This window comes from Hypomesus transpacificus, chromosome 9 (genome assembly GCF_021917145.1).
Source record: "Hypomesus transpacificus isolate Combined female chromosome 9, fHypTra1, whole genome shotgun sequence".
NCBI classification, from domain to species: domain Eukaryota; kingdom Metazoa; phylum Chordata; class Actinopteri; order Osmeriformes; family Osmeridae; genus Hypomesus; species Hypomesus transpacificus.
Genome location: NC_061068.1, coordinates 20,107,684 through 20,128,827, shown reverse-complemented (window position 1 = coordinate 20,128,827; position 21,144 = coordinate 20,107,684). Strand labels below are relative to the sequence as shown.

The 21,144-nt window shown below is 43.3% G+C and overlaps 2 protein-coding genes across 4 annotated transcripts; both read left to right on the top strand.

Annotated features, from left to right (window-relative positions):
• The first annotated feature begins 2,242 nt into the window (after positions 1–2,242).
• Positions 2,243–10,267, top strand: ubap1 (ubiquitin associated protein 1). Of its 2 annotated transcripts, none has more exons than XM_047025611.1 (7): positions 2,243–2,389; positions 3,603–3,651; positions 3,899–4,023; positions 4,312–5,118; positions 5,999–6,163; positions 8,275–8,376; positions 8,699–10,267. In XM_047025611.1, the coding sequence occupies exons 2-7, from the start codon at positions 3,612–3,614 to the stop codon at positions 8,837–8,839; spliced, it is 1,380 nt and encodes a 459-aa protein (XP_046881567.1). In that variant the 5' UTR covers positions 2,243–2,389; positions 3,603–3,611; the 3' UTR covers positions 8,840–10,267. The 2 variants fall into 2 exon arrangements, with proteins under 2 accessions (XP_046881567.1, XP_046881568.1); XM_047025612.1 differs by lacking the exon at positions 2,243–2,389 and adding an exon at positions 2,453–2,700.
• A 2,344-nt stretch (positions 10,268–12,611) lies between these two features.
• Positions 12,612–20,957, top strand: dcaf12 (DDB1 and CUL4 associated factor 12). 2 transcript variants are annotated; one of them, XM_047025468.1, is made up of 10 exons: positions 12,612–13,043; positions 14,519–14,809; positions 15,434–15,697; positions 15,954–16,014; positions 16,443–16,636; positions 17,131–17,196; positions 17,365–17,527; positions 18,073–18,084; positions 18,284–18,462; positions 18,794–20,957. In XM_047025468.1, the coding sequence occupies exons 1-10, from the start codon at positions 12,984–12,986 to the stop codon at positions 18,950–18,952; spliced, it is 1,449 nt and encodes a 482-aa protein (XP_046881424.1). In that variant the 5' UTR covers positions 12,612–12,983; the 3' UTR covers positions 18,953–20,957. The 2 variants fall into 2 exon arrangements, with proteins under 2 accessions (XP_046881424.1, XP_046881426.1); XM_047025470.1 differs by lacking the exon at positions 18,073–18,084 and having other exon boundaries at positions 18,794–20,956.
• The last annotated feature ends 187 nt before the right edge of the window (positions 20,958–21,144 follow it).

Sequence of the window (21,144 nt, the reverse complement as noted above, 5' to 3'; positions counted from 1 at the left end):
AGAGCTCGTCATCCATGGTAACCCCAAGGTTCCTGGCAGAGGATGAGGGGGTCACCGTCGCAGATCCCAGGGTGATTGAGAAGTCATAGGAGATGGAGGGTTTGGCCGGGATGATGAGAAGTTCCGTTTTGGCAAGGTTCAGCTGGAGGTGGTGCTCAGTCATCCAGGCGGAGATGTCTGCGAGGCAGGCCTCAATCCTAGCTGAGATCCCCGGATCGGTTGGAGGGAACGACAGGTACAGCTGCGTGTCGTCAGCGTAGCAGTGGTAGGAGAAGCCATGGGAGGTGATGATTGGTCCAAGTGAGGTGGTGTACAGAGAGAAGAGGAGGGGACCAAGGACGGAGCCCTGTGGGACACCAGTGGAGAGCTGGCGTGGGCCTGACAGTTTGCCTCCCCAGGAGACCTGGTAGGATCTTCCCGACAGGTAGGATGAGATCCACTGGAGTGCAGTGCCAGTGATGCCCATCACAGAAAGTCTGGAGAGCAGGATCTGGTGGTTAACCTTATCAAACGCCGTAGAAAGGTCCAGCAGAATGATGACGGATGACCTGGAAGCCGCTCTGGCAGACTGGAGGGCAGTGGTGACTGAAAGGAGGGCAGTCTCTGTGGAGTGGCCGGTCTTGAAGCCCGATTGGTTGGGGTCGAGCAGGTTGTTCTGAGAAAGGAAGTTAGACAGTTGGTTAGATACAGCACGTTCAATTGTTTTAGAAAAGAAGGGTAACAATGATACCGGTCTGTAGTTCTGGAGGACGGCAGGGTTAAGGGAGGGTTTTTTGAGTAAAGGGGTAACTCTGGCCTGTTTGAAGGCAGAGGGGAAGGTGCCAGAGGTAAGAGAGGAGTTTAGAACATGGAGCAGAAAAGTTATGATAGAGGGGGAGATGGTTTGAAAGAGAGGGGAGGGGACAGGATCAAGGGGACAGGAGGTGGGGCGATGAGAGAGAATGAGGTCAGAGAGCTCTGCCTCGGACAGGGGAGAGAAGGAGTTTAGACATTTAGTTGGGTCAGTAATGGAGGGTGAGGGGGTAGGAAAGGTGGGTTTAGGGAACCGACTGCTAATGTCGGCGACTTTTTTCTCAAAGACGGAGGAGAAGTCATCTGCTGTCAGGGTGGAGGGAGGGGGTGGGGGAGGTGGGTTAAGAAGGGTGGAGAAGGTAGAGAAAAGTTTGTGGGGGTTTGAAGCGGAGTTTATTTTGTTAAGAAAGTAGAGGGTTTTGGCACCAGTTATGTGAGAAGAGAAGGATTTGAGGAGGGAGTGATACTTATCAAGGTCCAGACCGTCTTTGGACTTGCGCCATCTCCTCTCAGCTGCTCGAAGGGTGGACCGTTCTTCACGAATAACATCCGTAAGCCACGGGCAGGGGGGAGAAGATCGTGCAGGCCTGGTAGACAGGGGACAGAGAGAGTCAAGTGATGCAGTTAAAGTGGTTAGCAAGGTGTCGGTGGCAGTGTTAGTGGGGTGGGACGAGAACTCGTCAATGGGAGGGAGGATGTTACAATAGAGGAGAAGTGGGAGGGGGATAGGGAGCGGAGGTTGCGCCAGTTACATTTTGTAATTGTTTGATTTGGTTAATTTCTTAAGATTTATGAAACTCTACAACTACATTCTTTGGCTATTTCATTCTTTTGTATGTTTTATCGATCTAGATTTGTATCGATATAGTATGGTCATATAAGTCTTGAAAATGTAACACACAACTACAATACAAAGTGCTACAGTTGATACAGCAAGTATTTTGATCATATTGACACATGGCTACATAAGTATATGGACCATAGTCTGGGTCTTTTGATCTTTTCTTGAAAAGAGATATTGAACATGGTCACACTTTCTCATTCTGCAGCATCCTAGCACTCCATTAACAGTAGATCGACTGTCTCATAAAATATGCTCAACCCATTTTATATACTATAAAGTAAAATTAACCAAAGTTTACTGAATTGTTTTATTTCCATTGTTAATGATGTAATGGCTCCCTATTTGACCCTTTTCTATGTATTTTGTCAGAGGTTAAATAAATGATGATAAATAATTACATGTTCTTCCTGTGTCGTCATTAAAGTGAAAAGGTTACGTCAAACAGGAACTAAAGGATTTTTCTTATTGTTATTACTGTTTTTGTATTTAGTTTTTTCGTCATTGTATTTGTAAACGGTATCTGTAACTATGCTTCTGTATTTGTGACCCAATTGTTCATTAATAAAAAATAAAAATAAATAAAAAAACAGAAACCAAAGGAAGGGAGGCTGACAATTCAAGATGGCGTCGCAAGATGAGGCAGGAAAGAGATTTCGGATTCAATAAAACTTATTTTAGGTACGACTTCAAAGACGGTATCTCGGCGGGCAGGCGTAAATACGTTTTCGGGGAAGCAAGACAGAGCACATACAGGTAAGAGGGTCCGTGATGTACATTTGGGTAGACACTTTGAGGGGCGGTGGCACTAACAGAGTGACACAGAGAGAGAGGGGAGTGAACGGTCCACATAACAAAACAGACAGTGCGAGGCCACAGCTGGCTAAACTAGCTAGCGAACCACGGACTAAGCATTTTCTGGAATTGGCAAGACTAGCTAGCTAACAAGCTTGACAGTCTAGCCAAGTATATTAGTCATAAATCCTGGCGAAAGTGGAACCTATCTTGGGTTAGCTAATCGTCCAGGAAAGTCTTTATGCTAGATATCAAGCTACGCAACCAACGTCGTACGTAGCTTCTGTACATTCTGTTCAACCATCATTTTGGCCGGATAAACGAAACTTTCCAAATAGCTAGCTCTAGTTAAAGGCTCCTTTAGTATATATTATATTGTGCAATCGCAGAGAGAAATGATGTTTTAGGTTGATACAGTACGTTAGACAGATAATTTTGAATAAAGCTTTAGTACTACCTAGTAGTTTCGGTTAACTAGTAGCGAGTAGCTAGCGCAGCTAGGAAATGTAACGCTAGTTAGCTTAACTTAACTAAATTGGTATGCCTACGTGACGTTTTGTAAACTAGCAAGTTAGCTAATATACCTGTTGTTGATGGCAACATAAAGCTAAGTAGCTATGTAATTATAATGGCATTTCAATGAGTTGGCTAGAGCTAGCCAGCTAAAATGTACAAACTGTACCTTACGTAATTCAGTCCTCACATGATGTTTACGCTAAATGATGCACATTGTTAGTGTAACCGGTATTGTAGCTACGTTTGATGTAATGCGTTGCCTTTTGAGGCTATACATCATTTTAAACGTTATTCGTCCTAATTGTTTTATTACGGTTCCACACTTGAAATGACTTAAACTGCACAGACAAATACGAACAGAGTAGTTTATCTCACATGGTCAGATTTGACACTTGATCTGCTGTATTTGATGGGCCTCCGTTTGAAGGTCTTCATTTAACACACTCACCCACTAGCCCTTTTAATCTGCAAAGTCAACATTTCATTTAACATCCATCGTATTTGTATCGCAATAGAGTGGTGTCTATAATCTTTCATTTCACTGTTAAATAGTTACACAACAGAGTTGGGTTGATGCAGTGGTGTGTAGTGCTTACATTTTTCTCATGTAAGCCGACCAATCTGTGCTAGTTGCTGAACCCTGTGTTTCTGACTTCAGAGTATCTAAATGGCTGCAAGGAAATCAGGAGCAGACACCTACAACAATGGTGAGTGTGTCTGCCAGCGTCTTTCCTCTTTTTCCATTCTAACATTCACTGTCAGGGGCTTCGTTGGGGAATGTGTCCGCTGTCACCCTGTGGGCAGTACATATCAAATACTGTCAGATAGCAGATTTCACTATTGTTTTGGTCTAGTGTACTCTGTTCAGTGGGGGAGAAATAAAGACAAAACATCTTGAATCTGATGCTTGTGTTTGTCGCAGCCCAGTTACTTACCATTACTGTGCTTTCCCAGGACCCATCAGCTACCTTGATGATGTTCCCTTCAAAATCAACGACAAGTTCCGCTGCCCTGCCAAAGTTGGGCTGCCTGTTGGCTTCTGCCTTCCCGACTGTGGCTCTGTACTCACAGACCTGCAGGTGAGTTTATCTGTCAGACTGCCGCATTGTTGCATTGTTTAAAGTAGGTTTGGTCATTCCCTACAGACTTCTCCCCCAGGGCCATCTATCTATTATCAGTCTACTCATTTTTGCTGATTGTTAACATCATGTGCATGGTAGATCGGTGGGGAATTCTTATTTAAAGGGCCACTGTAAGAGTAGCTAAACAAGTACTGTAATTCAACACATTTGGGCCAGCAGTTAACAATGTCCCAACAAGTGAAGTTTTGAAATAGTGTATTTTTTTTTTGCCGTACCCGTCCACAGTACGATTTTTCCCTGGAGAGGCGAAGTGTCCGTTGGGGGCTGGAGCTCGCAGAGGCCAGAGCGGCGGAAGCTCGGGCGGTAGAAGCGGCGATCGCCAGGGCCGAGTCCGACAGCAGGGAGGACCCGTCCCCCATGCAGGACGGTGGTGGGAAGAGGCCCCGGCCAGCTGAGGAGCACGACCCTCCGCCCCCGGCCCTGAACCCGGTGCTGGCGGGCTTGCGACACAACGCCATCCTCACGCCCCTGCCTGCTCCCAGCCTGGCCAGGCAGACCCAGCCCAGCCTCCCCCAGCTGCAGAGACTCAACCTGGCCGACTTTGAGCGTGAGGAGGACCCCTTCGACAAGCTGGAGCTCAAGACGCTCGACGACAAGGAGGAGCTGCGGAGCATCCTGCAGAGCCAGCCCCAGCCGCTGCCCCCCGCGTCCCCACCTGAAGCCATCCAATCTGGGCCAACCTCGCGTGGCAACAGCCCCTCTCCTCCCGCTGCAACCACCAACACCTGCCTTCCAGCCAAAACGGGGTATGTTCACAAACCCAACGGCCTTGTAGCGCTGCTGGACATGGACAGAAGCAGAGGGACGCCCGAGGCAGACGATCGTCCCTGCAACATCCGATCGCTGACCTTCCCCAAGTTGTCGGACCCTGGGGACTTGTGTGATCCTGTCCTGATGAGTTGTAACCTGAACCCCATCTCCATCCCCTCACCGCGCATCCTATCTAATGGCAGCCCCCCGGCCCTCCAAAAGAACGACATCATTGGACGGCAGGAGTTGCACAGTCATACCCAAAACGGGGCACCAAAGCAGGTAAGTTATGAAGAAGTCTCTTATTCTACCCTATTGCAGTGAAAGTACCAAGTCCAGGAAGTAAGTTGCCAAATACAAGTTCAAGACAAAATCAAAGTATTTATTACACATACAGTACCAGTCAAAAGTTTGGACACATTTTCCCTTTTGACTGGTACTGTATGTAAGGTGCAGGTGCCTGATCCACTCAAGCTGAGTATCTCAGAGGACAGGACAAAGAATACAGGGATGAAGGGCAGTTAAACAGTGTCACAATATGGGAGGGTGACAATCAACAGCTTCGCAAGCACAGAAAGAAGACACGCATTCGTGGCACTAGATAGCTTTTTGTTTAGGTTTTTAGATAGAGCTCCGAGAAATGGCCTTGACTTTCCTCCTATTTTCCTAGTTCAAAGTTGCATGGCATTATACACTTTGGTAACATTTTGACCTCTGACCTACAACCTACTGTGACAGACATTTCCTAGTCTTACAAAGAACTAATTTATGGCTACGCAGGCCATAAGCAAGCTTTAGCAAACAGGATAATGACAGTTTATCAATGCTACAAGCAACATAATTCGTAGATAGACATATTTCTCTCCTGGACAGTACCAAGGGTCATGTTCTTATAAGCAAATATAGTAGGGTATAGATCAAATAATGTTTATTATATTCAGAACATTCAAAACAGTAGAAGTAATAAAGTAATCATTAGTTGGAATCTTTCATTATTGTTAATTGATCAGTGGTTTATGACAGACCTCTTTAGTTAGAACAAAAACACTTGTACATCGGTCTTGGTCCATCAACAGTTCTCCATTTTACCATTAAGCCTGATATGGGTTCACGACTTCATCCGAGTAATCTCTGCTCTCGCTCTTGTTTTCCCTCCTACCAGACCCACGCAGTCCCAGGCTCTGGCCCTGCCCCTCTCCCATGCGGAGGGGGCCTGCTCAGCCTGTCCCCCAGTGAGCGGCAGTGTGTGGAGACCATCGTGGGCATGGGCTACTCCTACGAAGGTGTCCTCAGAGCCATGCAGAAGCAAGGGCAGAACGTGGAGCAGGTAGGCTCCCCTACAGCGAAGAACGTCTGAAGTCATCTGTGACTTGTGTGTGCACGCGTGTGTTTGACCAGAACTGTGAAGGACTGGGATTTCAACCCTCGACCCATAGAACAGTTTTAATGACTCTGAATTGGATTTTGATGCGTTAATTTTTGTCCTGTTCTTTTTAGTGTTGCACTGCCCGATTATCAGACTTCTATAATAAGTAGAGATAATGTACAGCAAGCCAGTCATTTTGGTCAAATAAACCCTGACATGAGCTTGCTGCTGTACGTTGCCACTTAGTGGCTGGGTGTCACCCTGACCCCACCTCTGATATCTGGAGTTGCTGGATGGAGTGTCTGCTTGATGGGTGTCACGCCTCATTGTGTAACTTACTGTTGCATCGCTCGTCACATGTTGAAAAGTAAGGGTTAAAATGTGGTTCTACAGATGATAGTTGGGTATAAAGGGAATTGTTGAAGCATTGTTCTTTCGATTCTTGATCTCCTGAGGGCTTCCTCACCACTTTCTCTGATTTACAATAATCATGGAGGAGGTTAAGAGTTAAGACCTTCATTTTGTGTCAAATGTTTACCTTGTCATTGATTTCATTTATTTGCAATGTTATTAAATTTCTATTTTATTGGAATGTACTTTGACCATTCTTGCTCTGATTTAACCCATAGAGTAAAATACCTGCAATTCCAGCATGTTTGGTTAATATTAATACTAGCGCTGTCAGTTAAACGCGTTATTAACGGCGTCCATTTTTTTATCGTGCGATTAAGGCTCTTTTTGGCCTAGCAAACTTTTTAGTTTTTTTCACATGCTGTTGCAACAACTACTGACGTTAGAAAAACTACAATACCACACCAGATCTAGCTAGACCGGAAACAAAACAACAGGCACGCCCAACACTTGTGTTGGACTTGCGAGCCGGCTAAAGAGTAGTATCAGAGCCCGTTTACGGATATTAGACATTCTCTGGTAGTAGGCTAACGTTACGTTTTTAGTGGATGGCGAGCGCGAGACGCCGAAATGGATGCCATTAAGATTCCGAATGGACAGTTTACTTTTAAAAAGTAACCAAATGGTTCCATTGACAAGACCAAAGTTATCTGTTTGTTTGTCGTTGTGACCTGAGCTATCATCGCAGCACCTTGTCCAGTCTGAAATACCACTTGATGGCCAAGCACAGAGCCGATGCGAATTTTCCGCGCCCTCGTCAAAGCCAGGCATTTGCAATGTTGTTTTAAAAAAAAAAGCATTTGCACGAAGCAATACGAACCACTTTTCTATGTTGATGAGAGCATTAAAATTAGAAAAAACAATGGATCAAAAATAAATCAAGGGACATTTAAAAAAGATAAAAATTTGGGATTAATTGCGATTAATTGCAAGTTAACTATGACATTAATGTGTTTAATCGCGATTATATATTTTAATCGTCTGACAGCACTAATTAATACACTGTTCAGTGTACCCCTCTTCCTTTAAACATAGGGGAACAGTTTTGGTTGTTTGGTCAACATTAAACCCATTATGGCGACTTCATAAATAAATCAATAATGTATTTTTTTGTTACATAACTGCGTCCATTGCAACTTAAACTCAGTGAGACAAGGTGAATTGGGTCCTCTTTGGGAATGTTGATGTTTCTGCCTTCGTTAAGAAACACAACTTCCCTGACTCCATTCTGCGGATGGGTATGATTGGATGTGGTCGCCAAAGTCAGATCAGAACTGCTTCCATACTGTAGCTATTCAGAAATCAAAATGGAGTATTCAACAAAACCGTGTAATAATGTAGTTTTAATGATGATATTGTCGCACTGTCCGGTAAAATACAGACTGTTCCTTGGCTCTAAACACTGAAACACTTATGTGTTTCACTGTGTGTTTCTCTGTGCACTTCTGAATCGTGTTTATTTGCTGTACCCACTATATGCATTTCTATGGGTAACAGCGTCAGCTAAATTAATAAATTGTACGAAATCAAACAAAAAAACACTGTAGTAGAAATACACATTGGAATTCAACTGGAAGTCGTTTGCTCCTCATTCCTTTTTTTTTTGCCCAACATTTAATCAGCAGACTCAACTGTCCTGATGGTGTGTGTTTTTGTCTCAGGTGCTGGACTACCTGTTTGTCCACACTCGCCTCTGCGAGCGAGGTTTCGATGCCACGGCCGTGGAGGAGTGCTTGGAGATGTACCAGTGTTCAGAGGAAAAGGTTGGTTGTGGCGATTCAACCTGGGCCGTGCCTCAAATCAGTACAAATACAACACAGCAGAGCCATGTTATTCATTCTTTTCACATGATGCATTAAGCAGTTTATCGCTGGGGTGGGAGACCTCTGACAAAATCCATTGTTAGGAGATCCTGCTCTTTCCCAAATTCTCGTAACTTATTTACAAGCAGCTACTGTTCTCTATATCCTTGAGATAAAGCCAGCCCTGGCCTGGTAAAGTCTTTACACCTCATACCACTTTTCTTTTCAAAAAAAGGGTTTTCATCTAATTTTACATCCTTGTTACACTTTCTGTTCCCCGCAGGCCTTAGAGTTCCTGCAGCTGATGTCGCGCTTTGGCGAGATGGGGTTCGAGCGCGACGCCATCAAGGAGGTGCTGCTGGTTCACAACAATGACCAGGACAAGGCCCTGGAAGACCTCATGGGCCGTGCCACCGCCAGCTGAGCCACGCCCTCCTGTCAGGCTCTCACAGGCTTCCTCCCAGTTCCGTCCACTACAGACGCCTCGCAACGCCATGTACAAAAAGTGTTGGCTTCTATGTATCTTGCTTGATCCGGCTAAGACGTGTGCGCGCACACACACACACAAACGATGAACTAATCAGCACTTTTGATAGGACTGTGTGCCTAGAGTGAAGAGAGAAGCGTGAGAAATGGGCTCCTGTGAGGGGTTTGGTCTGTAGTTCAAAGTTCTGGGAATCCATGCCTGCTTTTTTTTTTTTTTTTTTTTTTGCTGAAGAATGCGGAGGTGTATGAAAAAGACGCAATTAGAAGATGAAGGCCATTTGGTGCGAAACTAAAACTGGCTAGTGCTGGAAAGGGTGTGGCTAACTCTGTGGGGCGTAAGGGGAGGGGCCTAGTAGACCCGGACTGGGAGGGGCACAAGCCTGTTTCTTTTGACAGAATAGTCGGAACACTGACACTCCCAGCTAAAAAAAGCTGCCATCTTCCGCTGCTAAACGCAGGCCCACAAATTAGCGGCGTTACGGGGGGGCCAGGAGACTCTTGAAACGGACTGGTCAGTCAGCCAATGGAACCTGAACCTGCTCACCGTGAAACAGAGAACTGACTTAAGAAGTGCCCACTCTGTTCTTGTGGCAGATGTTTTTTCACAGCCCTCTCCCTCACCTTTTTTCACCATCGTTCATTTTTTGTCTTGTCCATTGAGAGGGATGAACACGCTTCCTTATTATTTTTTTCTTTATTTCTGATATTTTCTTTCTTTGCTTTCTGTTTTAGGAACTGCATTTTCAGAACCATAAAGATTAATAATATTACTGATAACTTCTATTTCTGCCCCGGTTGATTCCCCGCACTGGAAAGGAAGCAAGCGCCGCTGGAGAGAGAGTGACAGAGAGAACAAATTTGACTGGAAATATAAAAAGAAAACTTATCTAAAAGTCTGCATATGGTCCATTGATGGTGTCAAAGCTGCACAGGCATAAAACACACATCACATACATAGATTATTAAAGAAAGTACACTGACACTTGCTGACACTTGATTTCTGATAGGACCTTTTGGGGGGTTTGAAGTGAATAAGATAAACATTTAAGTTAAGGTTGTTCTGCAACCAAACTTCTGTGCAATAGAGATGTTTGATGATGTGTGACTGACTGGTACCTTAAAGACCCTGTGAACATTGGAAGATTGTGAACAAAGAGTCTTAAAATGGATACATGGCTGGAGAAATGTAATATGAAAAAGTTTGCTATATAGTTTTCTTTTCAGTTCATCACAGTTTAACGCTACACTAACTTAAAAATGTAGTTTTCCCCATAAATAGTTTGTCCATCCTGTTACTCTCTGCTTATTTCATATGGATATGTGTGCTTGTATTCCCTAATTGAAATGACAAAGCATTCTCTAAAAATAGGTCTCATATATTATTTTTTTCAATCAGTGAGAACCTAATGTCACCTGTGTTTAATGGGTGGCATTTTATTTTCCAATTATGCCCTGTATTGCTATTTTGCCCTCCATAGATTCCTTTGGACTAACAACCTGTACAAATGAATTGACAGGTTTTAAGTGCCATGAGACATCATGTGTGAATAAGTTCTGGTGAAGTATGTTGCCCAGTGTGTCCTACCCAAAGTAAATGACCAGGCTAGCCAAATTACCATTTATACCAGCGTGAAGGTAAGAAACTAAAAGGATTTTTAAATTAAACTGTCTTGAGCTCACTTTCATAAAGTAACAAATTGAGGACTGGACGATAGACTGGGTCTAATACAAAATTAGGCACCATGGTGGGATATTCTCTAATATCCAACAAAGGATGTTTGTTTCCACTTATCAGAATACCTCATAATAGAAAATATAACAGAAACTAGTTTGAAAATTAGGTAGCTGGTATTTTGCAAATACAGATGTCAGAGATATGTTTGTGTGTCACCCATGATCTTGGCATTGAGTGCCACTTACATTTAACAGGACCACACTGAGTGCCCGGTGCTATGAACAGAAATGTCTTACCAGGGACATTGTAGCAACAACAGTGCTCTCACACCTTGGACTTCTCAAGACCTTGCTAGAACTGTGTTGATGTCCTCTGGGAAATTGCCCCATCACAGCACCATAAAAGAATAAAAGCGCACGTTTGTAGTTTTAAAATGAGGATAATAAAACAGTCCCTAACCAAATTGTGAACAGGAATTCCCAAATATTGACGGGTCAACAGTGGGTATGGTAATGCCCTGCACATTTTTTGCATTCCAATTGTCAGTTTTTTTACCTAACATTACTGTGTTGTAAGGAAATCCTAAGGCTCAAACGCTTACAACATTCTTAGGAGCACGTGGTCAGGTTTCATATTGTCACACTACAGGTGGTTGAGGCGTTTGGATGTTCCATGTCATCTTAGCTTGCGGTTACATTGTAAAGCCTGAGAGGTAAGAAGCAAATGTGTACCTTGAGAGTTCACTTAATTATGATTCTGTCAGTAATGAGCATTTCAGTCTGGTACTTTAAAACTTCCTTCTATAGATGGAGCCTTTGGTTAACACGGTATCAAATGACACTGTCGACCCATTACATTACTGTACACACAGTACGCACTTCAGTGTAAGATTCAGCCCACAATCTATGAAGTAGAAAATGTCCACCTCATTGTTAGTTAAACCTTTGACTGCCTACTTTCACATACCTTACTTTCACATACCTTACTTTCACATACCTTATGTAGATCTTGACAATAATGCCCAGAAGCAGGTTGGCAGAACTCAAACCTCAATGTCTTACAGATCTACTCGGGAGTGGAACAGGAGGTTATGGCTGGTATTCATTAGCCAGTTGTTAAACTTCCTCAGTTTGTTGACTTTTTTTATCAGGAGAAACTTTGAACTTGCGGTTCGAGTTCTAAATAACATCTGGATTTTGACGGCTCTTAGTAGTAATGTAAGCAAGAGTCGCTGGTGGTCCTGCATAGCTCCTGACATTATGATTTTTCTCGAAAATATTTCAGTTTCGTGCTGAATCGTTTCAGCAGTATCAATGTGATTAAATGTACACATCTTTTAATGATGTGTCTGTTACTATTTATCAGTGTCAGTGATTTATTTATGGTTTTGGATGGTAAGTCATCCATTTGCTCTCAAAGTTGTGGAAATTAAAGCTTTTTTCTGTCAGCACAAGATGGCTGAAACCAACACAGACACCACAAGAATGGTTGACCCCTCTAACCTTCATTGTTAAAACAACTAGAAACCTCCAATAGAATTGTCAGCAGAAAAAAAATCACAGAATTGGTTTATTATTTTCTACTCTTACCTCGCAGTGTTGGATGAGTATGCCAGAAAAGTTAGTGTTTAACCCTTTGTCTTTCTTTCTCTTTCTCTCACACACAAAGCATCAGTCTTGTCCAAATAGAACGTGAATCAGCTGAAAGTCACTGAAATTTGGAACACAATTGCTATGATTGCTTATTCTTAGACTATCCTGTAGCATTACTAGTGTTGAAATTTGGTCAGTCTATTGAATGATTTGACTTTCTTATGGATGTTACATGGATTGCCAGTGACCCCCCTCAAACTCAATAAACAGATATTGCCACATAAGAACCACTGACCAGTGGTTTTGATACAGTATGGCCAGTTTTTGCATGCAATAGATTTTAACTATGTCGTCTGCGTGAATGACATCAATAGACTCGAGAAATTACGTCAGGCAATGTGAACGGGCACGCACACACGCGAATGCTCACGTTCGACCTTGTTTTTGTTGATGTTTAATTTGAGTGCGGCTGCGCGCGGCCCAATGTTGTTGCCGTTGCTGACGCGATATGTGAAGAAAAGGATATTGGAGAAAATAAAGATTTGGACAGGGAGGGGAGCCTCCTGTCGTGGCTCCTCAACCGCAGCTACATTGATCAAATTGGCAAGCTAGCTAACAAAGTGAAATTAAGTGCGTTTTTGTAGTTACGGAGGCTTAAGGGGACTCTACTCAACGTCACCCTATGTAATCGCCCTTCCCTGTCGCCGGACGCTACACAGGGCCAAGCAACAAAAAAGCTAATCGCCATTATATGATCCATTATCTAGCGTCACTATTGCCCTCCATGTGGGTGAGGGAATTGTGTGTGTCAGATTATGGCGAGAAAAACAGTTAGCAGGAAAAGGAAGGCAGGAGAGCCCAAGGATCAACAACAGGTAGGCGGGTGTACATTTCGGCGAACATGTTAGCCTAGCCTAGCTAAGCAGTAGTTAGCAATGTCAGCTAGCTGGTCAGCTAGCTGGTTAGCTAGTACTTGCTAACACAGGTAGCAAGTACTAGCTAACCATTCATAGCTAACTATCAGCTAAAGCTAATACGGGGTTTTTATGATGACTTGTCTTTAGATGACGGCACAGCCCGCTATCTAGCTAACTTATTCGGTGCCAGCTGCCGTCAACATAGGCCTGATTCAGACCATCGAGCTAGCTACAGTAGATTATCACATAATGAATTATGAACCGTACTTAGACCGGTAGAACATTCTGTCTCCTACTCGTTGAGCTAGCCCATGTGTATTGTGAACCTTCTTCTCTAAGGTGAACCTACTACTGTCCAGCAGGCAAGCATTCCAGCTGTTCACTATAGGTAACGTTGGACTGGCTGAAGCTAGCTACAGTACTGGTCAAAATGTTAGCCAGAATAACTCACACCTGGCAACGACAGTTAGCCAAGTGTCGCTTTTAGCCTCTACAGTATTCTAGACTTTCAATTTCAAACTAATTTTTAACGAATGTAGTTAGCTAGCTTGCACAAACTAACGGCAGTACTATAGTCAATGGACAAATGAAAAACAATGTATTTTTCCTATCTAACTACTGTATGTATTACAATGTAAACGACGTTTTTAAACGAGATCATTTGTGTATTTATAACGTGTTTAAGTTGTTGGTCATGTGTTTTCCTCCAGCAAAGTTTCTAGCAGGCATTCTCGTCAAAGTCAAGCAAATTATCGCACCATCATTTGTTGTTCATTCATTTGTCGTGGTCATATTTCCAATGAGAAAAAAGCTCAAATGGAACCGTTAGGGTTAACCTAACCCCGTGAACGGTAGTGGAATTGAATACATGTGTATCAATAAAAGACTATAGTCGTGCTTCAAGCATACTTGCGCATAACCATATTTTCTTATCTTTAAAATTATACTATTAAAGCCCAAACATTGATGCAAACAATAGGTATCACGGGAAATAATGTTTGTTCTCGTGCTCTCACTTATATGAATACACCTATACCACCTCAGTGTCTATGGGAAGGTTTGTGTACATGATCCTCCTGTGACCCAGTTGTGCTCCTTTAATCTGGGTCTCTGAGCTTGGAGAAATGGCTACAGTCCTCAGGGTGGGAAGGGTGGCACTGCACATTGTACAGTATGCAAGCTGCCACGGCCGAAGGAAATTAAGGAATATGATTGTACAGATGCATCAGTCCGTGTCTAAGGAACCTCAGCAGTTAACTAGACAGATTGCCTGTGACGACATGGCTCGTTCTATAATACTACAAGGATTTCTCTCCAATCTCTTTATGAGGGGCACAGAACTGCTTTTATTTGGTTCTAAAACCCCTCCACATTTGACCTGAACACTTAATTTTTTCATGTAAGTTGCTAGTCAAACCGCTCCTTCTCTTCAGGTGGGCTGGTGCCAGTCGACGTACAAGCGGAGTCGCGTATCATCCTCATCCCGTCACGCGCAGCAGTGGTGGCGCAGCCGGCGTTCAGTCGTGTGCGCCCTGCGGGGGCGGGAGTTCAGGCCTCAGCAACAGCATGAGTGGCGGCTCCAGCGGAGCCTACGCGGCTTTGCTGCCGGGAGGCTTCCCGGCATTCTCAAAGAGAGGGAATTCTCCCTGGGCCGCCTCAACAAGGTGTTCGCCTCCCAGTGGCTCAACCACCGCCAGGTGGTGTGTGGGACCAAGTGCAATACGGTAAGGGGTCGGTCAAATACTGACACCTGACAGAGTAGTGGAGTTCAAGGGGTTTGTCAGGTTCACAAAAACATGTTGGCTGTGGTGTATTTTGATAACTATTTGCCAGCCATGTAGAAGTGTTGTATTTGTGTTAAATCACATACCAATTCCCGAGCAGTGGTCTTTCAACATGTTTGCCACAGACTGATAAGCCTTTATTACTTGGCAAATTAGACAGCATTGTAGCAACAATCATGATTCATTGATCAGCCAATAATTGACAGACTGTAAGAAATCAAGCAAAAGAAAATGCTTTGGCCTGTTAGTTTTCTTTTTGGAATGACATTTGACATTTTTCCCCAGACCCTGATTTCAGCTTGTGCAATGCTTGTATTCTTGTTCCCTCTGCACACAGAAACTTCTCTCCTACCTTCACTGTCTGTTATGACACAGGGTTGCTTATCCTCTGAAAGTCTTTCTCAGATCTCTGTAAAAGATAGGGAAATCAGTCTGGGGCTCAGCTTTTGACAGCATTGTTCACTTGACACAAAAAAATACATTCCTTACGTTCAGGCCAAGGTTCTTTAGCCGTGTTTAACCAGAAGTCTTTTTAACCTTCCTCTTTCTTGTTTCTCCCTCTAGTTATTTGTGGCAGATGTTTTGACTGGGCAGATCACACGGATCCCCATGCTGAAGGACAGAGAGGGCAGAGCCGGAGGAACTCTGCCCACAGGGACCCCTTTCCTCCCAGGTGTGGGTTCAGGGTCTGGGCTGGACCAGCAGGGCTGTGGGATCCATGCCATTGAGCTCAACCCTTCCAGTACACTTCTAGCTACTGGAGGAGACAACCCCAACAGTCTGGCTGTTTACCGGCTACCAACCCTGGATCCTGTCTGCGTTGGCGATGTACGTTAATTATTCATTTTCGGTTCCTCCCAGGGATCCTAAACGGACACCATTGACTAGTGACGAAGGTGCTGTGTTCTCTAATGTTGTCCCTGGAAACATGCCTCTGTTCAGGCGTCATATCTTATTTTGAAGTACTTGATATTTGCACAAAGACATCTGCACATTCCATTGCACTGTGGTATTTGGTTTTAGGTGCAGTTCTAGAAAGTGTCATGCACAACAATCACTGTGTGTGTGCTCTCCCCTTTTTTAGGATGGCCATAACGACTGGATTTTTTCCATTGCATGGATAAGCGACAGCATGGCTGTGTCTGGTGAGTTACGTAAATGAACAGCTCTGGAAGATCTTTCCCCCTGATTGATAAATAAATAAATGGATCGAGATGTTGTGTAACACTTCTCTGGGTAGGCATCAAGCTTTAGACTTATGGAGACCGACTCTTAACAGGACACACACTCCAACCAAAGCTAATTTTCTCTTACCCACAGCCCAAAAGTTCAAATTTCATGTTGGACGTATGTTTAGATATTTTGTATGCTTATAATGATTCAATGACATTGCATCTCTTGGATTTTTTTGGTGGCTCACTTGTGTATTCTATTTATTTTCGAGTGTTTTTGGGAACTTACGGAACATTTTGGATTCCATTCATCATGGGTAGATTTGTTGTTGTTGCCAGAGTGAGATGTCTAATAGCCATGCTAATAGCCATGCTAATCGCCATGCTAATCCCCTCTCCAGGGTCTCGGGATGGTTCCATGGGCCTGTGGGAGGTGTCTGAGGAGGTGCTTAGCCAGGCGGAGAGGAAGCAAAGCGAGGAGGGGGTCCCCTGCTACTCCCACATCTCTCACCGCGCCCTGGAGGACATCCCCAAAGAGTACACCAACCCCTATAACTGCAAAGTGCGAGCCCTGGCGTTCAACAACAACCACAAGGTGCGATAAGATCTCTTCAAGATTCTACTTTTATTTGTTGTATTAGACTAACTTGAAGATAGTCATTTATTAAATAATAGTCTGTAAAAAATAATAGTCTGTAAAGGTATCTTAATCGAACTGTGACGGCTGGAATCTGTGTGTGTATCTGGCTCAATTATCTCAAGAATCGGGCACTGAATGAAGTTGAAATTCGTCAAGTTTATTGCTCAAGTCCGAAAGATACACGAATCCTTGGGAAAATATAAATACATAAACGCGTTTGCTGCCATGTTGTACTGCCATGGGTCTCATGAGAAAAAAATATGCACACGTTTGTTGCCAACAGGTAAGGGGTAGAGTTGGAAATACACAGCAATCAGACGAAAGGATGGCAAGAACAGGCGCTGCCATCAGGCACTATACTAGTTCTGATGAAATCAATGTTACCGTTGTGATTTAAAGAATGAGCGAATTATTTATGATGCATCTCTTATGATTTGTTCCCTCATCAGGAACTTGGCGCCGTCTCTTTGGATGGCTATTTTCACCTCTGGAAGGCTGAGCAAAACTTGTGCAAGGTTTGTAATAGTCCGTCTTTCTAAACAACATTTTGGTGCATGTTTGTTTTTGTATCGAAGCCGAATAAAGTTTGAAGACATTTCAGATGATTTAGACTGGTTGGCCCTCTTTGTCTGTGTGTATTTTCTGGGACAATTGATCAAATGTTCCTTGTCTTTTTATCTCAGCTGTTGTCCACCAAGCTGCCTCACTGCAAGGAGAACGTGTGCCTGGCATATGGGCAGGACTGGTCTGTGTACGCTGTGGGCTCTCAGGCTCATGTGTCCTTCCTGGACCCTCGGCAGCCCACCCACAGCATCAAGTCTGTCAGCTCCCGGGAGCGAGGAAGCGGTTAGTATGAGACCATTACCCTGTTCTTACAAGGATCCATGTTTATAGATTTAAATATCCACAAAAAGACAACTTGAAGAAGTACTGGAGAACTCCGTGTGTGGTCAGGCCAGTGGATTTAGTGAGAACATTATGCCACAGTAGGGCCTTGAAGCAAATTTATGCTTGACACGATCTGTTGTCATTTATGCTGAATACTCGTTGCCAAAGTAATTTACATATTTTCGTGGCATTGTCTGCCATCATATTAGCATATTGGCTATAGTGAGCAAATATATACCACCCTAATGTGTTTCTAAAAGCTCAACTACAAAATGTTAAGATCTTAATTTACTAAAAACATTATATTACATTTTACATTGCATATACACACTCAATTTGGACTTGATTTATAACAAAATTACTTTCAAAGGAATTGTTGAACTTTGATGACTTTGGGTGCTTGGGTTATTTTCATAGAATTGTATCAGTATCTCACTCTTTGACACACAAACTGACTTGAAAAAGGTGCATTTGGTAACTTTCACAACTTTTTTCTTCCTCAGGGAATCTGCTAGGTAAATGGAGCTCACACAACAAACACAATTGGCTAATGGTTGCACTCACCAAGACACCCTGCTGCTTAAAAAAAAAAAAAAACAAGAGCAAGGGACAGGAAGCGAACGTTACAAAATGCACCTTTTCAAACTCCATTCAGTGTATACAAGTTCGAAAGACAAAAGAAAATCGCTAACCGTCGTGATTTTGCGCCCTCAGGGATCCGCTCTGTAAGTTTCTATGAGCACATAGTGACGGTGGGCACAGGTCAAGGTTCCCTTCTCTTCTATGACATCCGAGCCCAGCGGTTTCTGGATGACCCCCTGAGTCCAGCCGGCGGGTACCGGCAGCGCCAAGGAGAGGGCATCCTAAAACTCACCACAGGGAAGGGCTGGCTGGTGAGTGCCATTTTCTCTATATAATATTGCCTCGTCAATTTGGGGTTTCTGGATTATCTTTATAATATGAATAGTATTTCTCACTGGCTGTGCCGGTGACTATCAAATGTCACATTTACATTTGAATAGTTTGAGTTATGAAGGGACAGGATTTTGGGAGGGGGCAAAAACCTGTTAAAGATAACAAATAAATACTGGCAAGATTCTGGCATTGGATAACAATAAATATTAGTTCTTTACCAAAAATGTCACTGTCTTCTTTTGTTCCTGTTTCTCCTATTTGTATTTTCTTCTACTATCCTCTAATTCTCACCTTTTTCCCTTCCGTAAGAATCATGACGAGACATGGAGGAGCTACTTCTCTGACATCAACTCCTTCCCCAACGCCGTGTACACGCACTGCTACGACGACTCCGGCACCAAGCTTTTTGTGGCCGGTGGCCCTCTGTGCTCAGGCCTCCATGGCAACTACGCAGGACTCTGGAGTTAGCCTTCTGACCCCCGCCCCCATGTCTTCACTTTGGTGTCCCTGTTTTCTCCTTCACTCATTCCTCCGCCCCCTTGTCCCTCAAGCTTAATGGCCTTCCTTCCTCTTAAGTAGCCCTTCATCCATTTTTGGTCCTCCTCTCTCCTTTGTTGTTTAGTGTGTCCTTCACTTGGGTCATCACTTTGTCTCCCTTCCTTCACTCTTGGACTCAGGAGCATGATCTTGCCCCCCCCCCCCTCTTATTGAATCTTCTGTTCAATATTACTTTCCCACTCACCACTCTCGTTCAATTTCCACATGAACTAGCAATGTTTAACAAGTTGCAAGGTCTGCCACTGAAACAGGAAACGGAAGTGTCCATTTCTAATTGTAAACCAGTGCAAACACTGCACTGGGCCAGACTGGATGTCATGTTTTTGCGTTCGTCTTTTTGGTGGTGTACTTTGTCATTGTTGCAAAGTGTTTTTCTTTGGTCGTGACTTGCGTCTACTTTTTGGAATATTTTCCGTATGGCGGCAGCCCCCATTATTGTTCTCTCTCTCCGAAATGGATGGCAATGAAAAGGAGAGGAAGGGTGGGGGGGATTTAAAGCAGATGAGATTTGAAGGAACAAGTTTGACTAGTGGAGCTTGATTTTTATAAGAAACTGAAAGAGGACATGTTTATTTGCTGGACTGGGCCACCCATTCCCGCATTGGACCGTAAGGAAATAGTGATAGAGAACAACCCAATCATACACAAGGCAAGAAGGTGGAGAAGGAATCAAATGTTGGCTGCGTAACGTTTTCTTTTCTCTGATGATGTAAAGGTGTGACGACTGTAGATGCTAAATGCATATGTTTTCTGCTTTGAATAATCCTGGAGAATGCCGATTTTATTTTGATTCCGACTGTGTGATTTGACAAATGTAAACTTGTTGGTATTATTACAATTAGCTTTATTGTTATTATTTATTTACCCCGCTCTCGCTGTCATCCTGTATGGCATACATTGAGGGCCATCCAAGTTATTTGATGGTTGCAATGACTGCTTGCTCTTTGTGCCCCAAATACGTCAGGTGTCCATGACACGTAAAATAATTTGTATTATTATATATTTTTTGGTTAATCCTGTAAAGAAATTAGGGACCCCTTATGGAAAGTCTTAGGTCATATCTAGGCTTAGAACTACTCACAAGGTTGCCCAAAAGTGAGCAGTGATCGCCAGTATGGACCACAGTGTTTTCTAATTTAGTTTCAAAAAGGTAGAGAGAAGGACTCCATTGATTCCTGCTGGTAAATTGCACTGTTACTCTACTCTGACTTTGAAAAGGTAAACTCTAACTTCATAAAGTTATCAATCAGTAGCCAGAAAAACCAAGGATGGGGGGGGGGGGGGACGACGACTACTGGTTATTGACTACTGGAATTGAAACTGCAGGAGTCACTACTTTTGTTTTATCACTTGGTTGGACTCATTTATTACGGTTTTTTTGTATCAAGGGAAAGTGAATCTGCTCTCCCCTTCTACAAAACGTAGCCTAATGTGTAGAGGCAGGGTAGACTTGAGTTATTTTGCTGCCTTCCTCAAGTCTTTCTGTGAAAGACTGATACAGGCTGACCATGGTTTTGCTTTTTTCTACATGGAACTTTTCTTAAGAGTCTTCATGATAATGTTCATTCAATATAAAAGTAATAGAAAAAGAGAGAAACCCCAATTACAACCATAAGTTTAAGAAATTACCATCACTTTGAAAGTGTTTTTCACATAATGTGTGTATGTATAAAATGCATAATGGAAAAATGCATACATTTTATGTATATCTTTGGGGAAGTGTGTGGACTGATCTTTGGTAGTGCCCTCTTTTTTTTATACACACCTCATGAATGTTTTTACAAATGATCAAACCTGAGATATTGTACAATATTGACAACATCTTAAAAAACAACCTATTCAATCTTTAAAAAGAAAATAATGACAAAAAGAATAAAAAGTATATGGATGTAATATTTCTCTTACATACGTTGTTGTTGTGTTTATTCCTCCTGCATACACTGTTCATGTTGAGAGTACAACCTGATAGACAAAGCACACTCCCACCAGTGTATTTTGCCCGTTTCAGAAATAAATTATTATACGATCCTCTGAACCCTGGTAGTGGAACCATATTTATAACAGTTGAACCCACCCGAGAGGACGACAGAACGCGCGACTGC

Bases quoted from the DNA above. Each gene is read 5' to 3' on its own strand.
- ubap1 (XM_047025611.1), top strand. From the start codon at position 3,612: ATGGCTGCAAGGAAATCAGGAGCAGACACCTACAACAATG. The intron at 3,652-3,898 runs GTGAGTGTGTCT...GTGCTTTCCCAG, and splicing joins AGCAGACACCTACAACAATG to GACCCATCAGCTACCTTGAT. The intron at 6,164-8,274 runs GTAGGCTCCCCT...TTTTTGTCTCAG, and splicing joins AAGGGCAGAACGTGGAGCAG to GTGCTGGACTACCTGTTTGT.
- dcaf12 (XM_047025468.1), top strand. From the start codon at position 12,984: ATGGCGAGAAAAACAGTTAGCAGGAAAAGGAAGGCAGGAGAGCCCAAG. The intron at 13,044-14,518 runs GTAGGCGGGTGT...CCTTCTCTTCAG, and splicing joins AGCCCAAGGATCAACAACAG to GTGGGCTGGTGCCAGTCGAC. The intron at 15,698-15,953 runs GTACGTTAATTA...CCCCTTTTTTAG, and splicing joins ATCCTGTCTGCGTTGGCGAT to GATGGCCATAACGACTGGAT.